The sequence below is a fragment of the Pogona vitticeps genome, chromosome 1 (assembly GCF_051106095.1).
Source record: "Pogona vitticeps strain Pit_001003342236 chromosome 1, PviZW2.1, whole genome shotgun sequence".
Classification (NCBI taxonomy): Eukaryota; Metazoa; Chordata; class Lepidosauria; order Squamata; family Agamidae; genus Pogona; species Pogona vitticeps.
Window position 1 is genome coordinate 182,701,135 of NC_135783.1, and position 25,630 is coordinate 182,726,764.

The 25,630-nt window shown below is 41.4% G+C and overlaps 1 protein-coding gene across 1 annotated transcript in view; it reads right to left on the reverse strand.

The window, feature by feature from the left end:
• Window positions 1-25,630, reverse strand: part of BMPR2 (bone morphogenetic protein receptor type 2) — a 134,146-nt gene that overhangs the window by 20,552 nt on the left and 87,964 nt on the right. The window contains exons 4-10 of the mRNA XM_020810353.3: window positions 13,640-13,750; window positions 12,137-12,228; window positions 11,089-11,319; window positions 10,132-10,246; window positions 8,260-8,420; window positions 4,334-4,481; window positions 8-144 (exon numbers count right to left, since the gene is read on the reverse strand). Coding sequence (XP_020666012.2) covers window positions 8-144; window positions 4,334-4,481; window positions 8,260-8,420; window positions 10,132-10,246; window positions 11,089-11,319; window positions 12,137-12,228; window positions 13,640-13,750 — 995 coding nt within the window. The remainder of the gene's footprint in view (window positions 1-7; window positions 145-4,333; window positions 4,482-8,259; window positions 8,421-10,131; window positions 10,247-11,088; window positions 11,320-12,136; window positions 12,229-13,639; window positions 13,751-25,630) is intronic.

Here is a 25,630-nt window from a genome sequence, read left to right on the forward strand (position 1 = left end):
GTCTCACCAAGCTGTTTTCTTTCCAGGCCTCTGGGAATTTTGGTCGTTGCTTTTCCCTTGAAACAAGGACTTGCATATCTTCAAAAGTGGGGTGATTTCCAACTTCAATTTGGAATGCTGTCTGAAACTCTGGTACTGATTCTCCTGTTCACAGAGAAATTTATTCATAAGTGTATTGCAAGGAATCATGAAAAAAATAAAAATAAAATAAGGTGGGCTCACAGCAAGAGGTGCTATCATACTTTCTCCTGGACCAAAATTTGGTTTGTTATCCCAATTAGTCATAAAAATGTGGAGAAGAGGCATATATACAGCTAGAAATATTTTCAGAGTTTTCACTATAGCTACTCATCAAGCAGAACAGGAAAACTGCAGATAGGTGGATGCAACAAATAAATTATTTCAGACGTCTTGGAACCATGTGGTGTAGGGCACAGACTAGTCAATGCAGGGATGAATTTGACTGTGGCTAGGTGGAAAAGAAACAAATACCTCCCATATTCAGACTGCAGCTGGTCTCATACAGTGGTACCTCCACTTACGACCATAATCCGTTCCAGAAGATGGGCGTAACTCAAAATGGTCATGAGTTGAAGCACCATTTCCCATAGGAATGCACTGAAATGCAATTAATCCGTTCCGGCCAAAGGAAAAAAAATCAACAAAAACATCACTGCAAGACTCATTGGAAACGTGATTAATCCCTTCCTGCTGAAGGGGGGGGGGGGAGAAGAGCAATCAAGTGTGCAAGACCCATTGGAAATGCACAGAAAACAAATGGAACTGATCGGAAATGCACAGAGAACAAAGGGGGCAAGTTAGAAATGCAAAGAAAACAAAGGAAAAAGCAAGGGAAGCATGCAGGACCCATTGGAAATGGGCAAAACCCCCAAAAAAGGAACCAACCCCCCCAAGACCCATCGGAAATGCGGGAAAACAAAAAAACAAACAAACCCCCCAAGACCCGTTGGAAATGGGGGGAACCCCCCCAAAAACCCCAAGACCCATCAGAAATGGCCCCCCAAAAGCAACCAAATCCCCCAAGACCCATCAGAAATGGGGTGAAAAAGCCATAAAACAAAATCCCAAGACCCATTGGAAATGGGGAAAACCACTGCAAAGCAACAAAAAAACCCCCCAAGACCCATCGGAAATGGGGGAAAAAACCCAAAAAGCAAAAAAACAAAAACAAAAAACCAAGACCCATCACAGCATAGAAACATAACCCCCCAGCTCAAAACCATGCTGCAAAAACACCCAGAACAGTTTTTAAATAGCAGAAAACAACACCTTACCTTACAAGGCAGCCTGAAGCCGCCCTGCAAACACACACACACTTTCAGAAGCAGAAGGAGGCAGACCCAAGCCTCCAACAATGACACACACTCTCTAACTGCTGGGGTGAAAGAGCTACAAAGCAGCAGCCTCGGCGCCACCTACAGTTAGCAATTTGAATTTCCTGCCTTTTTCGCTGCCCATTTCTGTTCGTAAGTGGAAGCTCAAGCAAAATTTTGCGGCCAGAGCTGGTTGTAACTCGAAATGGTCCTTAGTAGGGACGTTTGTAAGTTGAGGCACCACTATATTTACTTCACAAATAAGAAGCCATGCGAACTGTAAGGCTCAAAGGGCAAGAAAGGTTGATGAGAGTCCAACCAAAAAAAAAAGAAAAGAGGAAACATTTTTTGGTTTTTTTCCTACCCTCCTAAAGTCTTTCTTCTTCTATGCTACACGATACATAAAGACCAAGCTAACAATCAAAGTGCCTTATTCCTCTATAGCAGAGGATAGGTAGATTTCTATTTTGGAAGCCATTAAGCATACTGCCTTGATGGATTTTTTTTAAAAAATGTACTTTTATTTACATGAGCGAATGCATTTTTATACTGGTATCAAGTACCATCCTTTCTCCCATTTGCACAATTCACTACTTTATTTGTATGTAGCTCAGATTCATCTTCAAACTATGAAGCATCAGATGACCTCATTCCAATAATGGTATGAATAACATTCCATGACCATACACACTTTAATAGAAATGTATGGGTATCAACATTAATAAAAGAAAACAGAAGCAATGTATAATTTTAAAATTAAATACAGTGGTGCCTCGCATAACGATCGCTCCGTTTAGCGATGAAATCGCTTTACGATGGACTTTTTGCCATCGCAAGAACGATTGCTTTGCAATGGCCCCTATGGGGAAAATTCGCTTTGCGACGATTGCAGGGGAGTGCTCCCCCAAGCTCATCACAAAGGCCCTGCCGGTCAGCTGTTCAAAAAAAACGGGCTTTGCGCTGCTCACGGGGAAGCACTTCCCCAGGAGCAGCCCAAAGGCTCGCTTTTTGGAACAGCTGACGGGCGGGCCTTTGGGCTGTTCGCGGCGAAGCGCTTCTCCGGGAGCAGCCCAAAAGCCCGCCTGTCAGCTGTTCCAAAAGGCGGGCCTTTGGGCTGCTTGCAGGGAAGCGCTTCTCCGGGAGCAGCCCAAAAGCCCGCCCGTCAGCTGTTCCAAAAGGCGGGCCTTTGGACTGCTCCCGGAGAAGCGCTTCTCCAGGAGCAGCCCAGAGGCCTGCCCGTCAGCTGCTCCAAAAGGCGGGCCTGTGGGCTGCTCCGGAGAAGCCCCTCTCCGGGAGCAGCCCAAAGGCCCATATTTTGGAACAGCTGACGGGCAGGCCTTTGGGCTGCTCCCGGAGAAGCGCTTCGCTGCAAGCAGCCCAAAGGCTTGTCTTTTGGAACAGCTGACCGGCGGGCCTTTGGGGGGAGCGGGGGCGCTCCGGATTGGCACCTCAGAAGGAGGGAGGGAAGGAGGGGCAAAAGGCCTGGCCCTGATCCCTGCTGCACCCCTGGGGCGGGCGCCGAGCCACAGCGCTGCAAAGGAGGAGGTGCCCACCCGGGACCGGGATCAGGGTGGCAGCGTCTGGATGGGGGCGGGGTGCGCCGTGCCAGAGACCTCCTCCTCGCCCCGTCAAGGAGACTGGGCGTCCAGGTTTGCCTGGCTGGCTGGCGGTCAGAGGCGTGCCCCTTCCCGGCTGCCTGCCTCCGAGCCCTCGCTGGCTGGAGACAGCCGTGCTCCCTCCCCCTCACTCTCGCCCGGCCATAGAGCCCGGGCGTCCAGGGTTGGCTGACTGGCTGGTGGTGCTTTGTGATGATCGGTTCCCTGCTTGGGGAACCGATCATCGCAAAGCAATGCTTTTTTTAACAGTTGATCGGCGGTTTCAAAATGGCCGCCTGCTGTTTTCTGGGACGGATTCCTCGCTTATCAGGCAGCCAAAATGGCCACGCTATGGAGGATTTTCGCTGAACTGTGAGTTCCCCCCATAGGAACACATTAAATGGGGTTTAATGCGTTCCTATGGGGTTTTTTGCCCCGCATAGCGAGGAATCCGGATAGCGATTTTTTTTTAGAACGGATTAACGTCGCTATGCAGGGCACCACTGTATAGCCACTCCTGAGCCATGTTGGGAGTAACACATGCATACTTCTGGTACTATCGTGCACTTTTGCAGAGACAGCTGATATGAGGGCATCTCCTCAGAGTATTCAAGTCTTCTTGAGAGAAAGGGATTCTTAAGATATTTAAAAGGTATCATGTATGTCAATTATAGCTATTCTAGCAGGTTCTGAACGTTAATCTTGTATTTATTCACTCATTCATACATTAGGTCTACCACACCTGTATGAATGGTCTTTGCCTCTTGTTTTATTCAGTCTTGTGCATTCCTTCACATGTGAAGCCTATTTTAAATTCACAAGCATGAACAAGAGATGTGATGTGAGTTGTCAAATGGACTAACAATACAGTCATAACGAGTAGACGTTGTCTTAGAGGGGTGGGGTAAAAATCTAATAAATAAATAAATAAGCTATCCCCGATCTACCACAGGCCAGTGACAATGGTGTGGGGAGGGAGTCCAGGTGGTGCTTCTGTAGACTCAATATTCAAGACCTGGCACCAGAAAGCCTTGCAAAAAGACTCATGTGGATATGTCCTTGGTATCTGCTCATCTGCACTGCCACTAAGCATGTAAGCTTTCCTTAATACCTAAAGCTTACTGGGCAGGATTAAGTTATTATGTAACCAAAGATACATACTTCGCCATAAAGTACAAAATTCAGTTCCAGACTGTAACACCAGATGGCACTACGTGAAATGCAACAAATCACTAAATATCAAGAACTGTGGGCTTTGCAACAGAGTTGATGTTCTAAATTCAGTGCAGATGGGGAAAAAACCAACCAAGCCAAACCAAACATATTGACCCCCCGACCCCACCCCCCGCAAAACATAGCACAGAAGTAGCTAGAACAGGAGAATTTCAGTAATTCATGCATTACCTGGGAACAGGTCTGTGCATCTCATAAAAATCTCCCAGTAGATTAAACCTAGTGCATACATATCTACTTGCTTCAGAGCTGACTCACAATCCCTCAAGTTCACTGCTCCTTCCAGCACTTCAGGGGCCATATAGCGGATTGTCCCAACCTGCAGGAACATGTTATGACAGTCTTATATTGGCTTAGTATTTATGAAATTCTTTTTGCTGCTCTTATCTTTTACGGTAAATCAGAAGGAAAAAAATCCCATTATGTTTACTAGCAGTCTCCACATATCATCAGCAATAACATAAAGACTTTTCAGGGCTATGCTACTCCATTCTAATCTAATGCATTCAATTTTAAGGAATGCTTATACTCTTTTCATTGTTTCATCATTCTCAGCTGAACTCGTTGCATGGTACCAAACAACATTGTCACAGAAACAGTGGCTTTACCAGTTCCACACACATTCTAGAGATTTTCTATGATATAGAGCTCAGGAACTGAATCCAGGTCTCCTGAGTCTTCATCCATTACTCTGTTCACAACACCATACTTTGTATGAATATCCTAAGATGGGCACATGAAAGCTGAGTAAAGAACATTTAAAATAAACCATTGATTCTTAAAAAAGATGCACTGTCATTACATTCACCCAATTTATTTTTAAAGATCCTTCTAAAATGCATTTTCCAAAGATACCGCCAAAAATTATTTTCTTCTAGTGTACATTTAACTATCTCCATCCTTCAGATTCTCCTTCATGGATTACTGCCTTGTCATGGCAAAGAGGCTTGAGTAATTCAAAGAAGCTATGGGATATGCCGTGCAGGGACACCCAAGACAGACAGGTCATAGTGGAGAGTTCTGACTAAACGTGATCCACCCGGAGCAGGAATTGGCAAGCCACTCCAGTATCTTTGCCAAGAAAACCCCATGAACAGAAACAAAAGGTTAGAAAATATGACGCTGGAAGATGAGCCCCTCAGAGGACAGGAGGGCAAGTACAAGTAGCTCCAGAGCTAATGAAGTGGTTGGGCCAAAGCCGAAAGGATGCTCAGCTGTGGACGTGCATGGAAGTGAAAGGAAAGTCTGATGCTGCAAAGAAACTGCATAGGAAACCTGGAATGTACGATCTATGAACCTTGGGAAGCTGGATGTTGTCCAACAGGAGATGGCAAGAATAAACATTGACATCCTGGGTGTCAGTGAACTAAAATGGATGGGAACGGAAGAATGCAATTCAGACGATCACCATGTCTACTATTGTGGGCAAGAATCCCGTAGAAGAAATGGAGTAGCCCTGATAGTCAACAGTAGATTGGGAAAAGCTGTACAGGGATATAATCTCAAAAATGATAGAATGATTTCAGTACGAATCCAAGGCAGACCTTTCAACATCACAGTAATCCAAGTTTATGCACCAACCACCAATGCTGAAGAGGCTGAAATTGACCAATTCCGTGAAGACGTACAACACCTTCTAGAACTGACACCAAAGGAATTGGAATGCTAAAGTAGGCAGTCAAGAGATAAAAGGAACAACAGGGAAGTTTGGAGTTCAAAATGAAGCAGGGCAAAGGCTAATAGAGTTTTTTCAAGAGAACAAGCTGGTCATCACAAACACTCTTTTCCAACAACATAAGAGGTGACTCTATACATGGACATCACCAGATGGGCAATACGAAATCAGATTGATTATATTCTCTGCAGCCAAAGATGGAGAAGCTCTATACAGTCGGCAAAAATAAGACCAGGAGCTGATTATGGCTCTGATCATCAGCTTCTCATAGCAAAATTCAAGCTTAAACTAAAAAAAGTAGGAAAAACCACTGGGTTAGCCAGGTCTAATCAAAACCAAATCCCTTATGATTACACAGTGGAAGTGAAGAGCAGATTTAAGGAACTTGATTTGGTGGACAGAGTGCCTGAAGAACTATGGATGGAGGCTCCTAACATTGCACAGGAGGCAGCAACAAAACAAAAACCATTGCAAAGAAAAGGAAATGCAAGAAAGTAAGTGGCTTTCCAACGAGGCCTTACAAATAGCAGAGAAGGGAAACAAATGCAAGGGAGATAGGGAAAGTTACAGAAAATTGAATGCAGACTTCCAAAGAATAGTAAGGAGAGACAAGAGGACATTCTTAAATGAACAGTGCATAGATATAGAGGAAAATAATAGAAAGGGAAAAACCAGAGATCTGTTCAAGAAAATTGGACATATTAAAGGAACATTTTGTGAAAAGATGGACATGATAAAGGACAAAAATGGTAGGGACCTTACAGAAGCAGAAGACTTCTGTATTCTTGCCACCATAAAGAAGAGGTGGCAAGAATACATAGAGGAATTATACCAGAAAGATCTGGATGTCCTGGACAACCCAGATAGTGTGGTTGCTGACCTTGAGCTAGATATCATGGAGAGTGAAGTTAAGTGGGCCTTAGAAAGCATGGCTAACAACAAGGCCAGTGGAGGTGAAGGCACTCCAGTTGAACGATTTAAAATCTTAAAAGATGACGCTGTTAAGGCGCTACATTCAATATGCCAGCAAGTATGGACAATTCAGCAGTGGCCAGAGGAGTGGAAAAGATCAGTCTACATCCCAATCCTAAAGAAGGGCAGTGCCAAAGAATGCTCCAACTACCGTACCATTGCACTCATATCACACGCTAGCAAGGTTATGCTCAAAATTCTACAAGGTAGGCTTCAGCACTATGTGGACCGAGAACTCCCAGAGGTACAAGCTGGATTTTGAAGGGGCAGAGGAACTAGAGACCAAATTGCTAACATGTGCTGGATTATGGAGAAAGCTAGAGAGTTCTAGAAAAACATCTACTTCTGCTTCATTGACTACGCAAAAGCCTTTGACTGTGTGGACCACAACAAACTATGGCAAGTCCTTAAAGAACCGGGAGTGCCTGACCACTTTATTTACATCCTGAGAAATCTATATGTGGGACAGGAAGCAACATTTGGAACTGGATATGGAACAACTGATTGGTTCAAAAGTGGGAAAGGAGTATGACAAGGCTGTATATTGTCTCCCTGCTTATTTAACTTATATGCCGAATACATTGTGCGAAAGACAGGACTGGAGGAATCCCAAAACAGAATTAAGATTACTGGAAGAAATATCAACAACCTCCGATATGCAGATGATACCATTCTGATGGCAGAAAATGAGGAGGAATTAAAGACCCTCTTAATTAGGGTGAAAGAGGAGAGTGTAAAAACTGGTCTGAACCTCAACAATCCAAAAACTAAGATCATGGCCACTGGCCCCATCACCTCCTGGCAAATAGAAGGGGAAGATATGGAGGCAGCCACAGATTTTACCTTCTTGGGCTCTATGATCACTTCACATGGTGACAGCAGCCATGAAATTAAAAGACAGCTGCTTCTTGGGAGGAAAGTGATGACAATCCTAGACAGCATCTTAAAAAGCAGAGACATCAACTTGCTGACAAAGGTCCGCAAAGTCAAAGCTAAGGTTTTTCCAGTAGCGATGTATGGAAGTGAGAGATGGACCATAAAGAAGGCTGTCCGCCGAAGAACTGATGCTTTTGAATTGTGGTGCTGGAGGAGATTCTTGAGACTCCCCTGGACTGCAAGGAGAACAAACCTATCCATTCTGAAGGAAATCAACCCTGAGTGCTCAATGGAAGGACAGATCCTGAAGCTGAGGCTCCTATACTTTGGCCATCTCATGAGAAGAGAAGACTCCCTGGAAAAGACCCTTATGTTGGGAAAGTGTGAAGGCAAGAGGAAAAGGGGACGACAGAGGACGAGATGGATGGACAGTGTCATTGAAGTTACCAACATGAATTTGACCAAACTCCAGGAGGCAGTGTGTGCTCTGGTCCATGGGGTCATAAAGAGTTGGACACGACTTAATGACTAAACAACAACAACAAGATCCTTCAGATTTCCTTTTCATATTCACCTCACTAATTGCAGCATTGTCCTCCTCACCAGGGCGCACCAGTCTATTTCCAGTTAGTTTCATGGAGAGACCAAAATCACTGATGACACATGTTCCATCATTTTTCACCAATACATTACGGCTGTTCAAATCACGATGGGAGACGGCAGGTTTATAGCAATCTGTTTGAATACATGAGCATGCTATTTTAGTATGTATGTTTCTTTCCATACATTATAAAACAGCACTTAGGCATTTCAAGGAAACAATTCTACCTGCTTATAATGAGCACCTACGCAAACATTTAACTTTTGTATTGTATTAGTGCTTATACCGTGTTTCCCCGAAAATAAGACAGGGTCTTATATTATTTTTTGCTCTAAAAATGCATTAGGGCTTATTTTCAGGGGGTGTTTTATTTTATTTTCATGCACAACAATCTACACTTATTCAAATACAGTCATGTCATCTTCTGGTTGCTACACAATGGTGGAGGGCTGGGTTTCACTTAACTGGGGCTTATTTTGTGGGTAAGGCTTAGATTATGAGTATCCTGAAAAATCATACTAGGGCTTATTTTCAGGTTAGGTCTTATTTTTGGGAAAACAGGGTATTAGACCTCTGAAAGGAAAACTGTAATAAAATTACAGTTCTTCCCCAGTCAGGAAAGGTCTACTACAAAGGTTCAATTTACTGATTTTTATTTATATTGAGGATGGGCAACTTGTGGTCATCCAGATATTTTTTGAACTATAGCTCCCTTAGCACTAGCCACTATAGCTAATGATGGAGAAATAGAGGAGTTGTAGTCCCACAAGATAAAGAAAGCCACAAGTTACTTTGTAGGATATACATTTAAATATCAACAATTTTAAAAAAAACTTAAAAGAGGGTATTCTTACAAGACTCCTGGCAACAGCCAGTTCAAAACCAGTGTTCGCAGAAAGAGAGGCAAACTGCCTTAAAGGTACAGTATACAGTATGTTAGGATAGCTTAGAAATATTTTATGGACATACAGTAATACAGTACGCTCAAAGAAGAGGAGAACTGTATTTTTCAAGGAGTTCTGCATGCTGGAATCAGAACATATATCACATTCTTTAATACCGTGTTTTCCCCAAAATAAACGCATTAAGGCTTATTTTCAGGGGATGTTTTATACTACAGTCATGTCATCTTCTTCTGGTTGCTGCACAATGGTGGTGGTTGGGGTTTCACTTAAATGGGTCTTATTTTTGGGGTAAGAATTATATTACGTGCATCCTGAAAAATCATACTATGGCTTATTTTCAGGTTAGGTCTTATTTTCAGGGAAACAGGGTATTAATCTGAACACAGCATCATAGCCAAGTAACTGTTGCAGTTTAGTTGCAGATTCTGTTAACTTCCTGAAGGCAATCTGGCGGGTTTCCCCCACCCCGCCAAAATGTATTGAATTTATAACAGATAACATTTCTGTTAATTTATAGACTAGTAAATTATGGTAGCTCCTGTGGTTTTAATGAAAGGTGGGACAACTCATTACTGCTGTACTTGCTTCATTATTCTCTTTTGTAAGATTAAAGAAATAGCTCTGAAAAAATTAAAAAGTGCTTCAAAATCAGCCAACACTAATTCCTATAAATGCAAAATGCTGCTCTATTTAATATTCCAGATAAATGAATATATTTTATAATAATGATTTATTTCAAAATGCAATGAATTGGGTTAATCTTATTTTTAAAAATACAGTTATGCCAGGGCTATAGTAATGCAACAGTTCTGCTTGCTTACTTCTAGCCAGGGAAGTGTTTGCACACCTTAGAATACAAACTGATAAAACACCTGAGTCCATTTTCTCATAGACAATCCTCGATTGTATTCATACAAATCTTCCTCTTTCTGAGCCTTACCTCCTCGATATAATTCTGTATGAAGATAGGCCAGCCCTCTAGTTACAGAGTGTGCTAAACGACAAGAGCTCACCCAGTCACTAGCATTAAGACTCAAATACCTGCACAAAGAGCCCTGGAGACAGAATAAATAGAGAGTTGTTAGCCTATATTTCTAATGCTCCTTGACAACATTTCAAAGCACAGGAAAGAGTAGTTTACTTATAACCAAAGTACAGCTGAAATCCTGTTGTCCAGAGCAGCAAGTTCAATTATACATTTGGATCAATGGAACTTACAAAGGAGATGACTCACTAAATCCCTACTGATTCAATGGGCCTACTCTAAGCAATAAGATTTCAGCCATTGTTTGACAGTCAGAAGACCAGGCTAACACATTTGTTGTGACTTCTGTCACTACCAAGACAATGAACAACAGTGCCAGTTTCAGCTTTATAGATGCAGTTTATGCTGACCAAGGAAAAAAACAGATATTTTCATGGGTAGAAATAATAAAAATTCAGTGACTAACTGAAAGGAGGTAAGAAGTTGTGCCAGTATTATTCTGCATCTACTGAAGTTGCTTGAACAATAGTACATACAATAAAGATGACCAAATCTACAAAACTTCTTTTGAAAAGCAGTATTACATATCAATAAAGCATAGAACTCTTGTGTATCTGACCCAGTTCTTACTATGTTAAAAATGTAGTAGCAATGCTTTCCCAAAGCCTTAAATATATTTCACATTTACTCATAAGGGAGAAGGAAAGAGATGCTTGGAACTATCAGTAAGAAAATGTGAAGCTACATCTTAAAACAGACTGAAATATAAGAATGGCCTGTTGAGATTTCTGAAAATTTATTTATTTATCTATTTAGAGTCCAAAGGAACATTTCTAGATTTTCTATTAACAAAACATAATCATTTAAATTTTCCCACAGGTATTTGAATTAACTCTTTAAGTTCTTACTTACATTGGGATAATATTCCATCACTAGTAAAGACTCCATCCGTCCATCTGAGGTGATTCTCTCATCTCCCACAATGAAATGGGCAATGTTGTCATGTTCCATTAGTGGAATTTTGTAGATATTTCTCTCATTGATGAAGTTTTGACGATTAGCAAAAGAAAATACTTTTACAGCCACTGGACGCTCATCTAAGGAACCTTTGTACACTGCTCCATACCGTCCTCTACCAATCAGCTGTGAATGTTTTGTTTTTTTTAAATGCCATCAGTTAAACATCAAAACGATAAAAAATATACCTTTTGAACACAATCCAATGCAAAGCGAAGCATGCTTAAATTTACAGATATCTGTAAGTTTGCATCAATGCCGAATGATAGCTTTCAGTTCACTCCCACATATAGAATATTTATTTTTATCATGCCACCCAAAAACATACATGTAGGTAAGAACTGCTTCTGTGTGCGGACAGGTAAGATTGATGTTTTTTCTGGCTGTGGCCGAAAATGCTACTCCTGGGAAGGAGGCTCCAAAGCAAGAAAGTTTTGCAAGGGTAATAAAACATTGGTCAAACCAGCCAGCGTATCAGTCATTTTTGTGATTAGGACTCTCCCACCTGCTTTTAAGAATGGCAACTGTATATATCCCTGACCATAAGCAGAACTCAGACAATGGTACAAGGGAATGAATTCTGAATTATTCCCATGATGCTATTTTCTGCAGTGACAGTCCACCCTAAACTGGCACTTGTAGCAAACAGCAATTTGGGGGCATAGGAGGGCACAGTGGCTTCAAGAGGAATTTTTCAAATGGCATGGAAGCAAGGAAAGATTAGCCTCCTGCATATTAGCACCAATCTAGATCAGGAATCTGACAGATGCAGTTACTTGAAAAGTAGGAGAAGGATCTTATTCATGCGATTTAAAGATGTAGCCTGTGTCATGGCTGGTTTTGGAATACTCAAACTGAGTATCTAGCATTAAAACGAGAAGGTGCTTTATAAATCATGTAAATATATACACAGAGTTCCGGATACTGAAAACGGCAAACATACCTCCAGGAGCTTCAAGTTATCAAGATCTAATGAGGGCTCTGATGCTGCTGCTTCCATCATATTTATACTGTGCAGACCTTGTTTATGGTCCCCTGAAGCAAGAAGACCCAGACACAAGTTAAAACCAGGGGTGTGTTATATATCAGTTGCCCAAACACTGGCTCTGTTCTGATCTAACAAGAAACCAGGATTACGTGTCAGTGTGTACAATCCATTCATTCCTGCTTTGCTTCTCCCTTTATCATGCAGAGGATATTTTCTCTTGATTTTGCAGCCTAGGATTACAGTTAAATGCACTTCAGCAAGGTGGGCTTAATAAGCATTTTTTTTTAAACGGTTTGCTGCTGGCTTGTGAATCATGGCTTATTTGGACCCACCTAAGTCCTTTCCTTGTGGTTTGCTTGTTCATTTATGCAATGGTAAGTAAAAAGCAGGAGTGAATGTGCTGTGTGCACGGGTTCCTGCCTTTCAATTTTACATTTCATGCCTTTATTTTGGAAACTAACCTCTGGTCAGCAGAAGTGGATTCTTCCACAACATAAATGCCTATACCAATTAGTCAATGCACTGAGGACTAGATATGGGCTATTCGTATTCATATCTCTGGGGATACGAATACAATCTGCGGCACTACAGGTGCTGCAAGGGCCCAAATCCCTCCCCCAAAACTGGCAGGCCCACTCATCAGGCTGTGCGCAGTGCTGGGGTCTTTTGTTGTCGTCGTCATGCTGACCACTGATCAGATGAATGGGGAGACTCTGTGTCCCACCTTCTCACCAAAGTGGTTGGCTGCGTGGGGAGGCGAGGAAAGCCAACCAGACTCCTGCTGCGATTGGTGCAATGGCGATTATGAAAGACTCCAGCACCACACAGAGCCTGATGAGTGGGCTGGCCAATTTTGGGGGAGGGAATTGGGCCTCTGTGGCACCTGTGGTGCTGCCGGTCATAGCGAAATACAAACAGCCCATGCCTACTGAGGCCCTCAAAAAACCTTTTACATTTTGAAGGGTAGCATACAGAAGCTAACTTTGTGTGAATATACTGTGTGCTGGCACATCTGGTTACCTTTTAAAAAAGTTTTCATAGAAACAACTTTTCACTGTTGCCTTTTCATTTTTGCATTTGCTGTTGAATTAAGCTACTTGTTTTCTCTCTCTCCTCATTTCAGCTTGCACAATAAAAATAAATAAGGAAAAGAAAGGGGCAGGTCTGGCAAAAATTGAGCCAAAAACCACAATACGTTTGGAAAACCCCATTAGATCGGATAACCCCTATGCATGTTACTGGCCCATGTGGTGTTTAAAACAGGCTAAGTCACATAGTTCCTCCTCACCACATCAATAGCCTCTTTGGATAACAAACTGGATAAGAGGGCAGCATAGGTATCACGGGCATTATTACAGCAACGAAACAAGGCAAAATATTGTTACTAGAGCTACTAAAATACACTAATCAAAATTTTACTACTACTATAACTACTGCTAATGGTATACTACTACTTACCAGTAAGCATCCTGTATCCAAAGAAAAGAGCAACCACCAAAACAGCCAATACAGACACTGATGCCAGAACAATAACAATTGTTTCATCTTGACGAAGTGAGTAAGATGAATCTGGAAAAATTAAGGCATCTGTTATTACAGTTAGGTCCAGAAATAATTGGACACTGACATAATTTTCATAATGCTTGCTCTGTGTGCCACCACAATGGACTTGAAATTAAACAACTGAGATGTAAGACTTTCATCTTAAATTCAAGGGGTTGAACAAAAATATTGTATGAAGTGCTTAGGAATTGTAATCATTTTCATATACAGTCCCCTTAATTCAGGGGCTCAAATGTAATTGGCCAAATTAACACAATCATAAATAAAATGTTCATTTTTGATACTTCATTGAGAATCCTTTGCAGGCAACGATGGCTTGACATCTGGAACACACGGACATCACCAAACACTGGGTTTCATATTTTGTGATGCTTTGGCAGGCCTCTACTGCAGCTGCCTTCAGTTGTTGTTTCTTTGTGGGTCTTTCTGTCTTAAATTTTGTCCTCAGTACGTGAAATGTGTGTTTGATCAGGTAAATGACTTGATCATTGCAGAATATTCCACTTCTTTGCCTTAAAAAACTCCTGGGTTGCTTTCGCACTATGTTTCGGGTCACTGTCCATCTATAAAGTGAAGCGCCACCCAATCAATTTCACTGAATATGGCTGAATCAGAGCAGACACTATATCCCTATATATTTCAGAATTCATCTGGATGCTTATGTCTTCTGTCATATCATCAATAAATACTAGTGACCGAGTGCCATTGGAACCCATGTGAGCCCATGCCATCAAACTGCATCCACCATGTTGGTAAAACATGATCATGAGCTGTTCCAAACTTATTTCATACTTTTTTCTTTTGGTACAGGTTGATCTTAGTTTCATCTGTCCAAAGAATCCTGCTCCAGAACTGGGCTGGCTTTTAAAGATATTTTTTGGCAAAGTCAAATCTGGTCTTTCTATTCTTGAGGCTTATGAATGGTTTGCACCTTGTGGTGAACCCTCTGTACAGTGGTGCCTCACTTAACAATGATAATCCATTCCAGGAAAATCGCCATTAAGTGAAAACATCGTAAAGCAAAAAAAACAACCCATTGAAATGCATTGAAACCCGTTCAATGAGTTCCAATGGGGTAAAAACTCACTATCCAGCGAATATCCTCCATACAGCAGCCATTTTTGCTGCCTGTATAGTGAGGAATCCGTCCCTAAACACAGCGGGGAGCCATTTTAATCACCAGGTGGCCATTTTGAAACCGCCGATCAGCTGTTCGAAAAACGTCGTTTTGCAAAGAATTGGTTCCCGAAGCAGGGAACCGATCATTGCAAAGCGAAATTCCCCCATTCAGACCATTGTTTTGCGATCGCAATTGCGATCACAAAAAGATCGTCATTAAGGAGATTCGTCGTAATGCGGGGCAATCGTAAAGAGAGGCACCACTGTATTTGTTTTTGTGAAGTCTTCACTTTATGCTAGACTTGGATAATGATATGCCTACCTTCTGGGGAGTGTTCTTCACTTGCCTGGATGTTGTGGAGGTTTTTTTTCCCATGGAAAGGATCCTATGATCATCCACTACTGCAGAGATCCCCAGTGCATTTTTTGTTTCTCAGAATGTATCAAACTGTTGATTTGGTCATTCCTAATGTTCCTGCTATCTCTCTGGTGGATTTCTTTTCTTTTCTTCTTTTCTGCAGCCTAAGGATGGCCTATTTCACTTGCATTGAGATCTCCTTTGAACACAGGTTGTGGGATCACAGCAATAGCTTCCAAATATGAATGCCACACTTGGAATCAACTCCAGACCTTTTACCTGCTTAACTGATGATGAAATAATGAAAGAATACCCACGTCTGTCCATGAAAAAAATTTTCAGTCAATTATCCAATTACTTTTGGTTCTTTGAAAAAGAGGGGGCACATATTAAAGAACAGCAATTCCTAAAAGATAAAGGTAAAGGTTCCCCTTGACAATTTTTTGTCCAGTCGTGTCCGACTCTAGGGGGCGGCGCTCATCCCGCTCTTCAAGCCATAGAGCCAGCGTTTGTCCGAAGACAATCTTTCCGTGGTCACATGGCCAGTGTGATTTAGACACGGAACGCTGTTTACCTTCCCACCGAGATGGTACCTATTTATCTACTCGCATTTGCATGCTTTCGAACCGCTAGGTTGGCAGGAGCTGGGACAAGCAACGGGTGCTCACTCCGTTGCGTGGATTCGATCTTACGACTGCTTGGTCTTCTGACCCTGCAGCACAGGCTTCTGCGGTTTAGCCCACAGCTAAAACCTAAAACTTTCCTCCAATTTGGATGTGAATACCCTCAAATTAAAGCTGAGAGGCTGCACTTTAAGCCCATAGTCATTATTTAAGTGTAGCATGAATTTATTTTTCATAATTAGGCTAAATAACAAAACTTGTGTCAGTGTCCAATTATTTCCAGACCCAACTATATCTTCACAAACAATACCAGTTTGCAGAAGTAATTAAAATATACAATGGAAAACAAATGAAATTGAAGAGTTACCACAGTGATTACATTCTATACCGAAACACACATTTACATTTGGAATGGGGAGTGAAGCTGCGCTTAGCCTCCTCCCTCACAGACTTTAAAAGGATGCTCAAAACAGGGCTGTTTGCTGAAGCCTTTTAGAAAGTATCATCTCTTAATGTCTTACAGATTGATAATTCCGATTATTCCCATTTGCCACCATTTTGGTTCTTCTGTAATTAATCAGATGGTTGCTGCTGTATATGTGTGGTCTATATTTTAAAATATTGTGATTTATGTTTATCATATTTTGTGTAAACTGCACAGAGAAGTGCCCAGCACAAATCAGAGTGGTGTACAAGGGTAATAAATAAACAAACAAACAAACATTCGGCAACATCTGAACTGGGGCAAAAGTAGTTGAGATATTTTCCCCACCCACAAGTGCTGTTCTCTCCACTGTTTTAAAGGGCCCCCCGTCCTTCCAAAACAGAAAGGGGGGCAAAGAGGATGTAGAGGGGCAGAAAATAACAAACAAATTTCTCCAGAATTCTATTATAAAGATTAATCCAGAGGGTGAGAGGCTTTCTGTGAATGGAAAGAGACTCTTCATCTATGGGGAAAATTCTGGGTATAAAGCTATAGTTTTAATTCAAGATGATAATTGCTGTCCTCTAGAGAGGTGCGACACTAGCTCTTAGTACAGCACTTTTAGTAATTGAAACACACCTTCTAAATTTGAGCAATAGATAATTTGTGATATGCTGAACATACTGCTCTTTGGAATGTTGTGTGTACTGTACGTCCTGCTTAAACTGCAGCCCTCAGAAAAGTCAACCTGCCAGTTTGTTGCAAGTCACTATATTCAACAAATACAAATGTTAAGAATAAGTGAGAGGCTTGTGAGGAATTATAATCAATTTTCAATTTCTAGTTATGAATTAGTTCATATAATTACTTGAATGATTAGAACAGAAAAACAGTGCAGGCCAGTATTTTATCACAGGTCCTCTTATTAAGTTACACTAGAATTCCTCCTAAGAACAAACTCTGGTTCATTATTCATTTGGAAGTGAAATCAGTCAAATAATATAGTGGCTTCTATATATTTACTGTACCAGTGAAATATGCAGAAATACAAACTTCTGTAAAGTAAAAGACAAAATAACATTTTAAAAGGCCATTTAAGTTGCCTGAAAGGAATCTACGTAGATACATGAACTATAAGGAGAAGTGGGGGAGGCGTTAAAAGAGGAATATTGCTTGACCTGGGCCTTGAATCTATGCTGCTATTCAGGCAGTGGAGGCCCAAACCAACCTCTCTAGATCAGTGGTTCCTAACTTGGGTCTCCAGGTATTCTTGGGACTACAATTCCTAGAAATTCTGGCGAGCACAGCTAGTGGCGAAGGCTTCTGGGAACCAAGATTGGGAACCATTACTCTAGGTAACCAATCAAGAAGAGAGCTTCTACAGCTCCCACAGCAACTGCGGTACAAGAACTGCAATAATACCTTCACCATTGCTTTCTCTTACTAAAGCTCAGCAGCTGGTATATATCAATCAAAAGAGAAAGCAGGCCACATTAACTGGGAAGCTAAAGTTAGGGCACTTGGGAAAAGACCTCATTTCCTTCTCAGAATTTAGTGAACATGTGAAAGACTAATTCTGTAACTTGAGAAGTTGTGGAATTTCTCTCTAACCCCCAACTCAAAAAGAATCTTTGTGGGGTCCCCTCACTACTGCTTCTATCACTTGTAGCCCTTTTATCAGATGAATCATCCATTTACACATCTTAAGTCAAACAACTCCTTACACACAAGGAGATACATCTTTAACTCGAGTACGATACATGAGAAAGTTTAGGCAAGCTGCTGTGAGGGTTCGACTTTTGGCTCCATGTTCAGCTCAATGAAATCAGCAGATTTTTGTTGCTTCAAAACAGGTGAAAGATTTGTTGGTACACTCAACAATAAACAAGTGTCCGTAACATGATCGTGAGTCTTTTCTCCTTCTGCCAACGGGTCCCGAAGGGTTTTTTCTAATCTTCAGGAACGGATTTTCACAATTAGTGTTCCATGGTCCTGGTAGATCTGAAGGGACCCAGTCTCTTATGGTCTGCCCCGTCGAGCATGCCAGCAAGGGCAGATTCTCCCAGGGTCCTCCCTGTAACTCTTCCTCCTCATCTCTCTTATTCTCCATTCAAGCCTTTCTCTCCTTTCTCAACTCTCTCTTTCTCCTCTCTCAGTCTCCTCCTCTACTCTCTCGCCTTCTTCCCAATAAGAGGGTCTAGGTGGAATCTCTCTTCTCCTTCTATAATCTGCCTCCTCCTTAGGCACTCTTAGTCTCTCCCATAATCCCGTCCAGGGATCCTCCATCCACACCCATTCCCAACTGGGCGGCAACTGCTCCTCCTTCCCTTTTTACCTCCCCCATTCCTGCCTCATACTACCATCCTCTTTTTCCTCTCCTTTCGTGAATTTTCCTCCTGAACCTCCCCCATCGTTCCTTTTTGCATCTCTTCTGTCAGCTCCTCTATTTCTGTCTCTTGTTGAGCTTCCACTGTAGGCTCTGACGCTAGCTGGGGTCTCACCTCCTTATCCTCGTTGTGGAGGAGGGACGGCTCTCCAGCGAGTGGGGTATTCCTCTTACCTTCTATCTCACAGCTGCATCTTCCACATTTCCCACACAATATCATTACCCTTCAATGCATTAAGCCTTTATTTTGTGCTTGGTTCTGGAAACACATAGAACAATGACAGAATGGGAAGATATTCTCTCCACTCCAACAATCACATGCAACCTCCTGTTCTTTAGATCCTTTCCCAATTATAGCTACTATCACGTTAAATTTATCCTTACATGATAAATACCCCAGTGTCACATTTTCTCAGGGTATTTTTCCTCAATGTAAAAATGCTAAATTCTTGTGGGACAATAAGGCTCTTCTGACTACAACAAACAACTTCTGGTTTGAAAACAAGGAATCTTGTAGCATTTTAAAGACTGATTTTATTTGGTACAATCTTCGATGGACTGCATCTTGACTCCCAAGATGTCACTTCTTGAGACATGGTATTCTGAAGAGGTTTGCTACAGTCCACAAAATCTTATGCGAAATAAAATTTTAGTGTTTCACGTGTCATAAGATTCCTTATTGGTTTTGCTGCAACAGACTAACAGGGTTTAATTCTAGCAAAATTTGCTTCATTCTTCCTTAAAGCTGAATTTTGAATACTTTAGACTTTCTATTTTATTTTTTATCCCCAAGTATTTCCTAGCTATTCCCAGCATACTCCACTGACTTTCTAATGAATTCAGTCCTTTATGGATCTTGCAGTACCAACGGATTTTTTAAATCATATCAGAAGGTAGTTTTCCTACAGTTTACTAAAATCCAAAAGTGAAAAGTGAAGCTTATGAGGATGCCTGCCTGCCCCTTTTCCTGGTTTCACCTTCTGGTCACAGAGCAAATGTTAATATAAAATCAGAGTTAAATCAAGACTACAGCTATCCTCTAGCACATAGGTTGGAGAACAGGAGTAAATTACCCCAAATTGGGTAAAAGTGAAAATCCTGGGGGTAATGAGCAGAGTGCTACCCCCCTCCCACCTCCACCCTCTGCAGCCAAACATCAAATTGTAAGCCACCTCTCCCTGTTACTTCCTGGTTGCCACAGGCACTTGTAAATCCTCTGTTAGTTCAGAGATCGGAGATAAACTCCTTGATTGGTTGCAGCTGTGGATTAGCCCCAGGCAATCAATCAATCCAGGGCTTCTGAATGACTGTTTCCTCCGGAAATGACTGCAAACAAGCAGGAGGAGGGAGAGGATCGAGGAGCAAGCAAGGGAAAGGAGAGAAGAAAGATGCGAGAGACCCAGGACTTCATCAAGCTTATTTAAATGTACAAAATGGAGGGAGAAAATGGAGGGAGGGAGGAAATGGGGGGAGGGAGGAAATAGAAGGAGGGTGGGTGGATGGATGGATGTGTGTGTGTGTCTGTGTGTGTGTGTGAGAGAGAGAGAGAGAGTGAGAGAGAATGATTCAAAACTGTGAAAATGAACAGGCAAGCAAAAGAGAGACTTTGAATTAAGGCGGCGGGGGGGGAAGGGTGGCTTTTTAAGTTGCTGTCTAGGTTTATCATTGCTTTCCTTCCAAGAAGCAGGCATCTTTGAATCTCGTGGGTGCTGTCACCCTCTGCAGTGATCATGGAGCCCAAGAAAATAAAATCTGTGACTGCCTCCATATCTTACCTTTCTATTTGCCAGGAGGTGATGGGGCCAGTGGCCATCTTAGTTTTTTTTATGTTGAGCTTCAGGCCATTTTTTGCATTCTCCTCTTTCACCCTCATAAAGAGGTTCTTTAAGTCCTCCTCACTTTCTGCCATGCTTTTGCGTAGTCAATGAAGCAGAAGTAGATGTTTTTCTGGAACTCTCTGGCTTTCTCCATAATCCAGCACATGTTAGCAATCTGGTCTCTAGTTCCTCGGCCGCTTCGAAATCCAGCTTGTACTTGTGGTAGTTCTTGGTCCACATACTGCTGAAGCCTGCCTTGTAGGATTTTGAGCATAACCTTGCTAGCATGTGAAATGAATGCACTTGTACGGTAGTTGGAGCATTCTTTGGCACTTCCCTTCTTTGGGATTGGGATGTAGACTGATCTTTTCCAATCCTCTGGCCACTGCTGAGTTTTCCATTGATGAGGATAAAAAAGCACATTGGTCCTTTGATGTTGGGCTGTGGCACCAGGGTATGTGACATGACCTTTAGCCTGGTTTGTTCCTTTTTGCACACCACACATAGAATGATTAAAGTAGTAGGAAAAGCCCCCCCCCCCCAACTCTGCCTTGGCTGTCTCTAGCAAGCATGTCATCGCTAGCACCACTCTGGCAGCCACTTATGATGATTAAATCCTCTGCGAGCTAGCAAAAATTTAATGCAACTTGCTAGGCACGTTGGACACCTTACTACTCCCTATACCACACCATGGCCGGAGTGCAATGTGTTCCAGCAAAAATAGTGCACATCTTTATCAAATTTGGTGCATCCTGCTAGTTCGGTACACAGCCTGTGTAGATTCAATAATATTTTTAATTCAAATAATGTATTATTTCCTTCCTTTCGAATCAAGGGGGTAATGTCGGCGTATAAATTTTTTGGGGGGGGGTAAAAGGTAAGAAAGTTCCCTGACCCCTGCTCTAGCAGATAACCTTCATATAAAATGTCACCACTATAAAGAGCTGCTTTTCACAACAAATGCTCTTAGTTCCAAAGAACTTCATTTGAATTATGTCTGTAGTGGGCACACAAAACTCATTTGTATCTTCATCTTGCTCATGTTTAATAAATTCAGAGGAATTAGAAGAAGAAGAAAATTAGAATACAACTGGCCTTTAATAATATTTTTGGGATTAATCCAGGTTATGATGTGAAGAAAAAAATATGTTTAAACTCAGTCCTAATCCTACCATTGACTAAGATTCAGTAGCAGAAAGCAGATTTTCTGGTTACAAAGTAAATTTAACCAACCTTTTCACTGCACTAGGTGAGAAAATCATAATGACTGCTAGAAACTCTGAGTTTAGCAGGTTTAATTCTAATTGATTTTATGTTACAAATGCAATGCATGTGTTAACAACACTAAGAAGCTCAAAAGGGGATAAGCCTTCAGGATAAATCCAATCCAAAAGAATTCTGTTTCTGCATAAGATAAAGCATTCTCAGAATCAATAGTGAAGGAAAATCTCTATTTTGCACATATTCCACTTGGATCAAAGGATTATTCCAACTACAAATTAAATGAACCAGTTATTTTAAATGAGCAGCATGTTCTAGATAGCAATTCATGATTTTTTATTTAAACAGATGTGCTGGAAATACAACACTAAGAAGATAGCAAGAGAGACCATTTCCATTGGTATACGGAGAATATTTGTATTCTTCCACTGATGTGTTATATCAACTCAGCAGCTACTTAATTGTAACAATTTTAGGCTGTTGACCCCATTATAAATAGGGACAGGCACTCCACCATTAACAGCATTGACATGGAATTTATTAAACACACTTTGCTATTTGAACTGCAGCAGATTATCCAACAGATCTTGAAGTTTAATTTCTTGTTACCTCGATCACATTGTATGCCTCTTCCTGACAGTCTTGATAATAGGCATGAAGCATATGCACTCGAAGGGCTCAGGCAAACTGCAACCTTGGAGGTACCTTTTCTCCTATATATTATCTTACTTCCATTTTGTAGCCACCTTTCTATAGCGGTAAACATCTTTACAGGCCTTGAAGACTCTCCTTAACCTTAGAATAATCTTAGAATTTCCGAGCTGGAAGGGACCCTATAGATTATCCAGTCCAACCCCTGTAATGGAGGCACAATCGGGAATTGAACGCCCAACCTCTGGCTCCACAGCCAGATACTGAAACCACTGAGCTATACAGCAGTTGTCTTCACTATATTTAGTCTTCCCCACCATACGTTTCACCTGAATACATACATAGCACTATGTTATTGTTCCTTCAATATTTTAAATATGCATTTTTATATTTTTAAATGAAGAATTCAATACATCAAAGCAATCTGTTTTATTTTTAGCAAATTTCAAGACAGAGGTAATCAGATATCTTAGCTGCCAGGGCTACTTTACTTATACAGGTACAGTGGTGCCTCGCTAGACGATGATAATCCGTTCCACTGAAATCGCTGTTCAGTGAAATCATTGTCTAGCGAAAAGCATTTCCCCACTGGAATGCATTGAAACCTGTTTAATGCATTCCAATGGGGGAAAATAGTCGTTGTCTAGCGAAGATCGGCCATAGGAAAGCCTGCGAACCACCAATCAGCTGTCTTGCGAAGCTTAGGTCCGAAAACACCTGTTTTGCAAGGGTGGAGGGAGCTGTCAAAATCATTGTCTAGCAAAAATTGGCTTGCGAAGCAAGGACCAAACAATGTCCAGCGAAATTCCCCCATAGGAATAACTGTTTTGCAAATCGCTATAGTGATCGCAAAAAGTCAATGTCTAGCGAAAAAACTGTCATGCGGGGTAACTGTCTAGCGAGGCACCACTGTATTATACTTATACTTGCTCAATTTTTTTTTCAAGTGCTGCATGAGATGTGGTTCAGGATTAATCTCAGAACGAAACGATGCATGCACAATCTTTCACTGTTGCACAATTCAGAAGGTACAGGTCTGCCTGAGATTTTTTTTTTAGGCTCATAAACCTAAAGTACTGAGTTTATGTTCTCCCCTTTCCACTTGTACTGAGACCAGAAACATTTACTTCTTTTTTTGATCAATCATAGTTTGATGTATTTGTGAAGGCTTTCACGGCCGGGATCTGATGTTTGTTGTGGGTTTTTCGGGCTCTTTGGCCGGGTTCTGAATGTTGTTCTTCCTAATGTTTCACCAGTCTCTATGGTCGGCATCTTCAGAGGACAGGAGTAGCACTCTGTGCTCTGGTGCAGTTTGTTTGGGAATTGAGTATTTATAGCTGTTGGATCAACTTTTGTCCTTTTGAGAAGATGAGTGATTATGGTGATCAGTGTGGTTTTTTGCATCCAAACTCAGCAAACTGTAGTTAATCTTAATTATGGTCTGCATGAAACAAGCCAGATTCAAATTACAAGTACAGTAATGAAGCTAGCTTGTTTTCACAAATCATGATTAAAATTAAACAAAGATTAGAGTTTGGCCATAATACTAAACAGCAGTTCATTGAAAGAAAATGTCCCTTGTCTCACCAAAGACATGATGCTATGCAATGGAGTCGAAGGGTTACTAATCTCTATCGTAACAAATAGGTTCAAGTGTTGATTTATCACTACATTTATCACTACATTTGATTTGTTATCCCTCCAGAAAAGGAAGGATAACAAATGAGTTTGACATAGTCAAGAATGAAATCTGTCCTTCATGCTAATCCTAACAATCATCATCCTATTTCTAGGTTGGCCAGGATTAGAGGTGAGCATGACTAAATCAGCCTGGGGTGATGAAATACATTGGTGCAACACCATAAATGTCACACATTCCCTCTCCTCACGCCTGGCCAGCTGCCCAACTCACAAGCCTCTATGCATCGCCCGGGATGTCCTCCGCCAACTGCCCAGTCTGGGAAGGAGCTCAGGCTTCCCATCTCCACCTCTTCTAATAGCTGACCACTCAGATGAGGAGGTGGGATTGGGATTCTCCCTGCACAGCTGCTGAGTAGTCAGTCTGCTGGAGTAGGTGGGGAAGGAAAGCCCAAGCCCCTTCCCAGACCGGGCAGCCAGCGATGCAGGATGACCTGGGCATCCTGGAGGCTTGTGAATGGGGCAGCTCTCCAAGGTGGGGAGAAGGAATGAACAGTACCTGTGATGCCATGCCGACAAATTTCATCACCCTGGGCCAACTTAAGACATGCCGATTTCTAGCCAGAATATAAAGAGGAATAATATGCTTCATGCTCTCCAGATGTTTGGATTATAATTCCTGTAATCCTAGACCACTAGTCCTGCTGGCTGGGTTTATGAGAACTGTAGACTAAAACATTTGAAGGGCGTTACGCTACCACCCCTAATACAAAGAATGGAAGGAGAAAAAAAGGCAGCATGGATTAAAATAACAGGGAAAAATGCTTGATAGAAACTGTTCTAAAATACATACTATACAATTAACCATGTGCAAAATACTAAAATCAGTAAATCAAAGTAGGAGATCTTAACATAGCAGTTTGGAATTACATCCAAATTTAACTGGAACATATACTTATTTTTAGTTGGTTAAATACATAAATATGTTTGCAAACAACAATTATCAAGAGTGTACATGAATCTGAACATACCAGCTAGACCTACTACCATGTGTAAAATAAGACAGGGTCTTATATTAATTTTTGTTCCCCAAAATGCCTTAAGGCTTATTTTCAGGGGAAGTTTTATTTTTTTCATGTACAACCATCTACATTTATTCAAATACAGTCATATCATCTTCTTCTGGTTGCTGCACAATGGTGGAGGGCAGGGTTTCACTTAACTGGGGCTTATTTTTGGAGTAAGGCTTATATTATGATCATCCTGAAAAATCATACTAGGGCTTATTTTCAGGTTAGGTTTTATTTTCAGGGAAACAGGGTATTCTATTGAAGAGATCTAATTTTAAATATTACAGAGGTATCAACAGAATGGAAAAGAGTTATCTGAAAGACTGATTATGAAAACTGCTCTTCAGATGTTACAAACAAAAGGTTACAGAATAACACAAACTGATTTTGTACATTTTGATCAGAAGAGGGTTGCAAAGCAACTGAGAGGATATTTCCTTGGTTAGTGAGAATGAATCAGACAGTTTGCAAGCAGTTTCAAGATGAAATCATGTTTCTCTATGTTAAACTCTTATTACTTTGTTCATGCTACTACAGCAAACTGAATGCTGTATTATTTGACAGACTCTAAAAAAACCT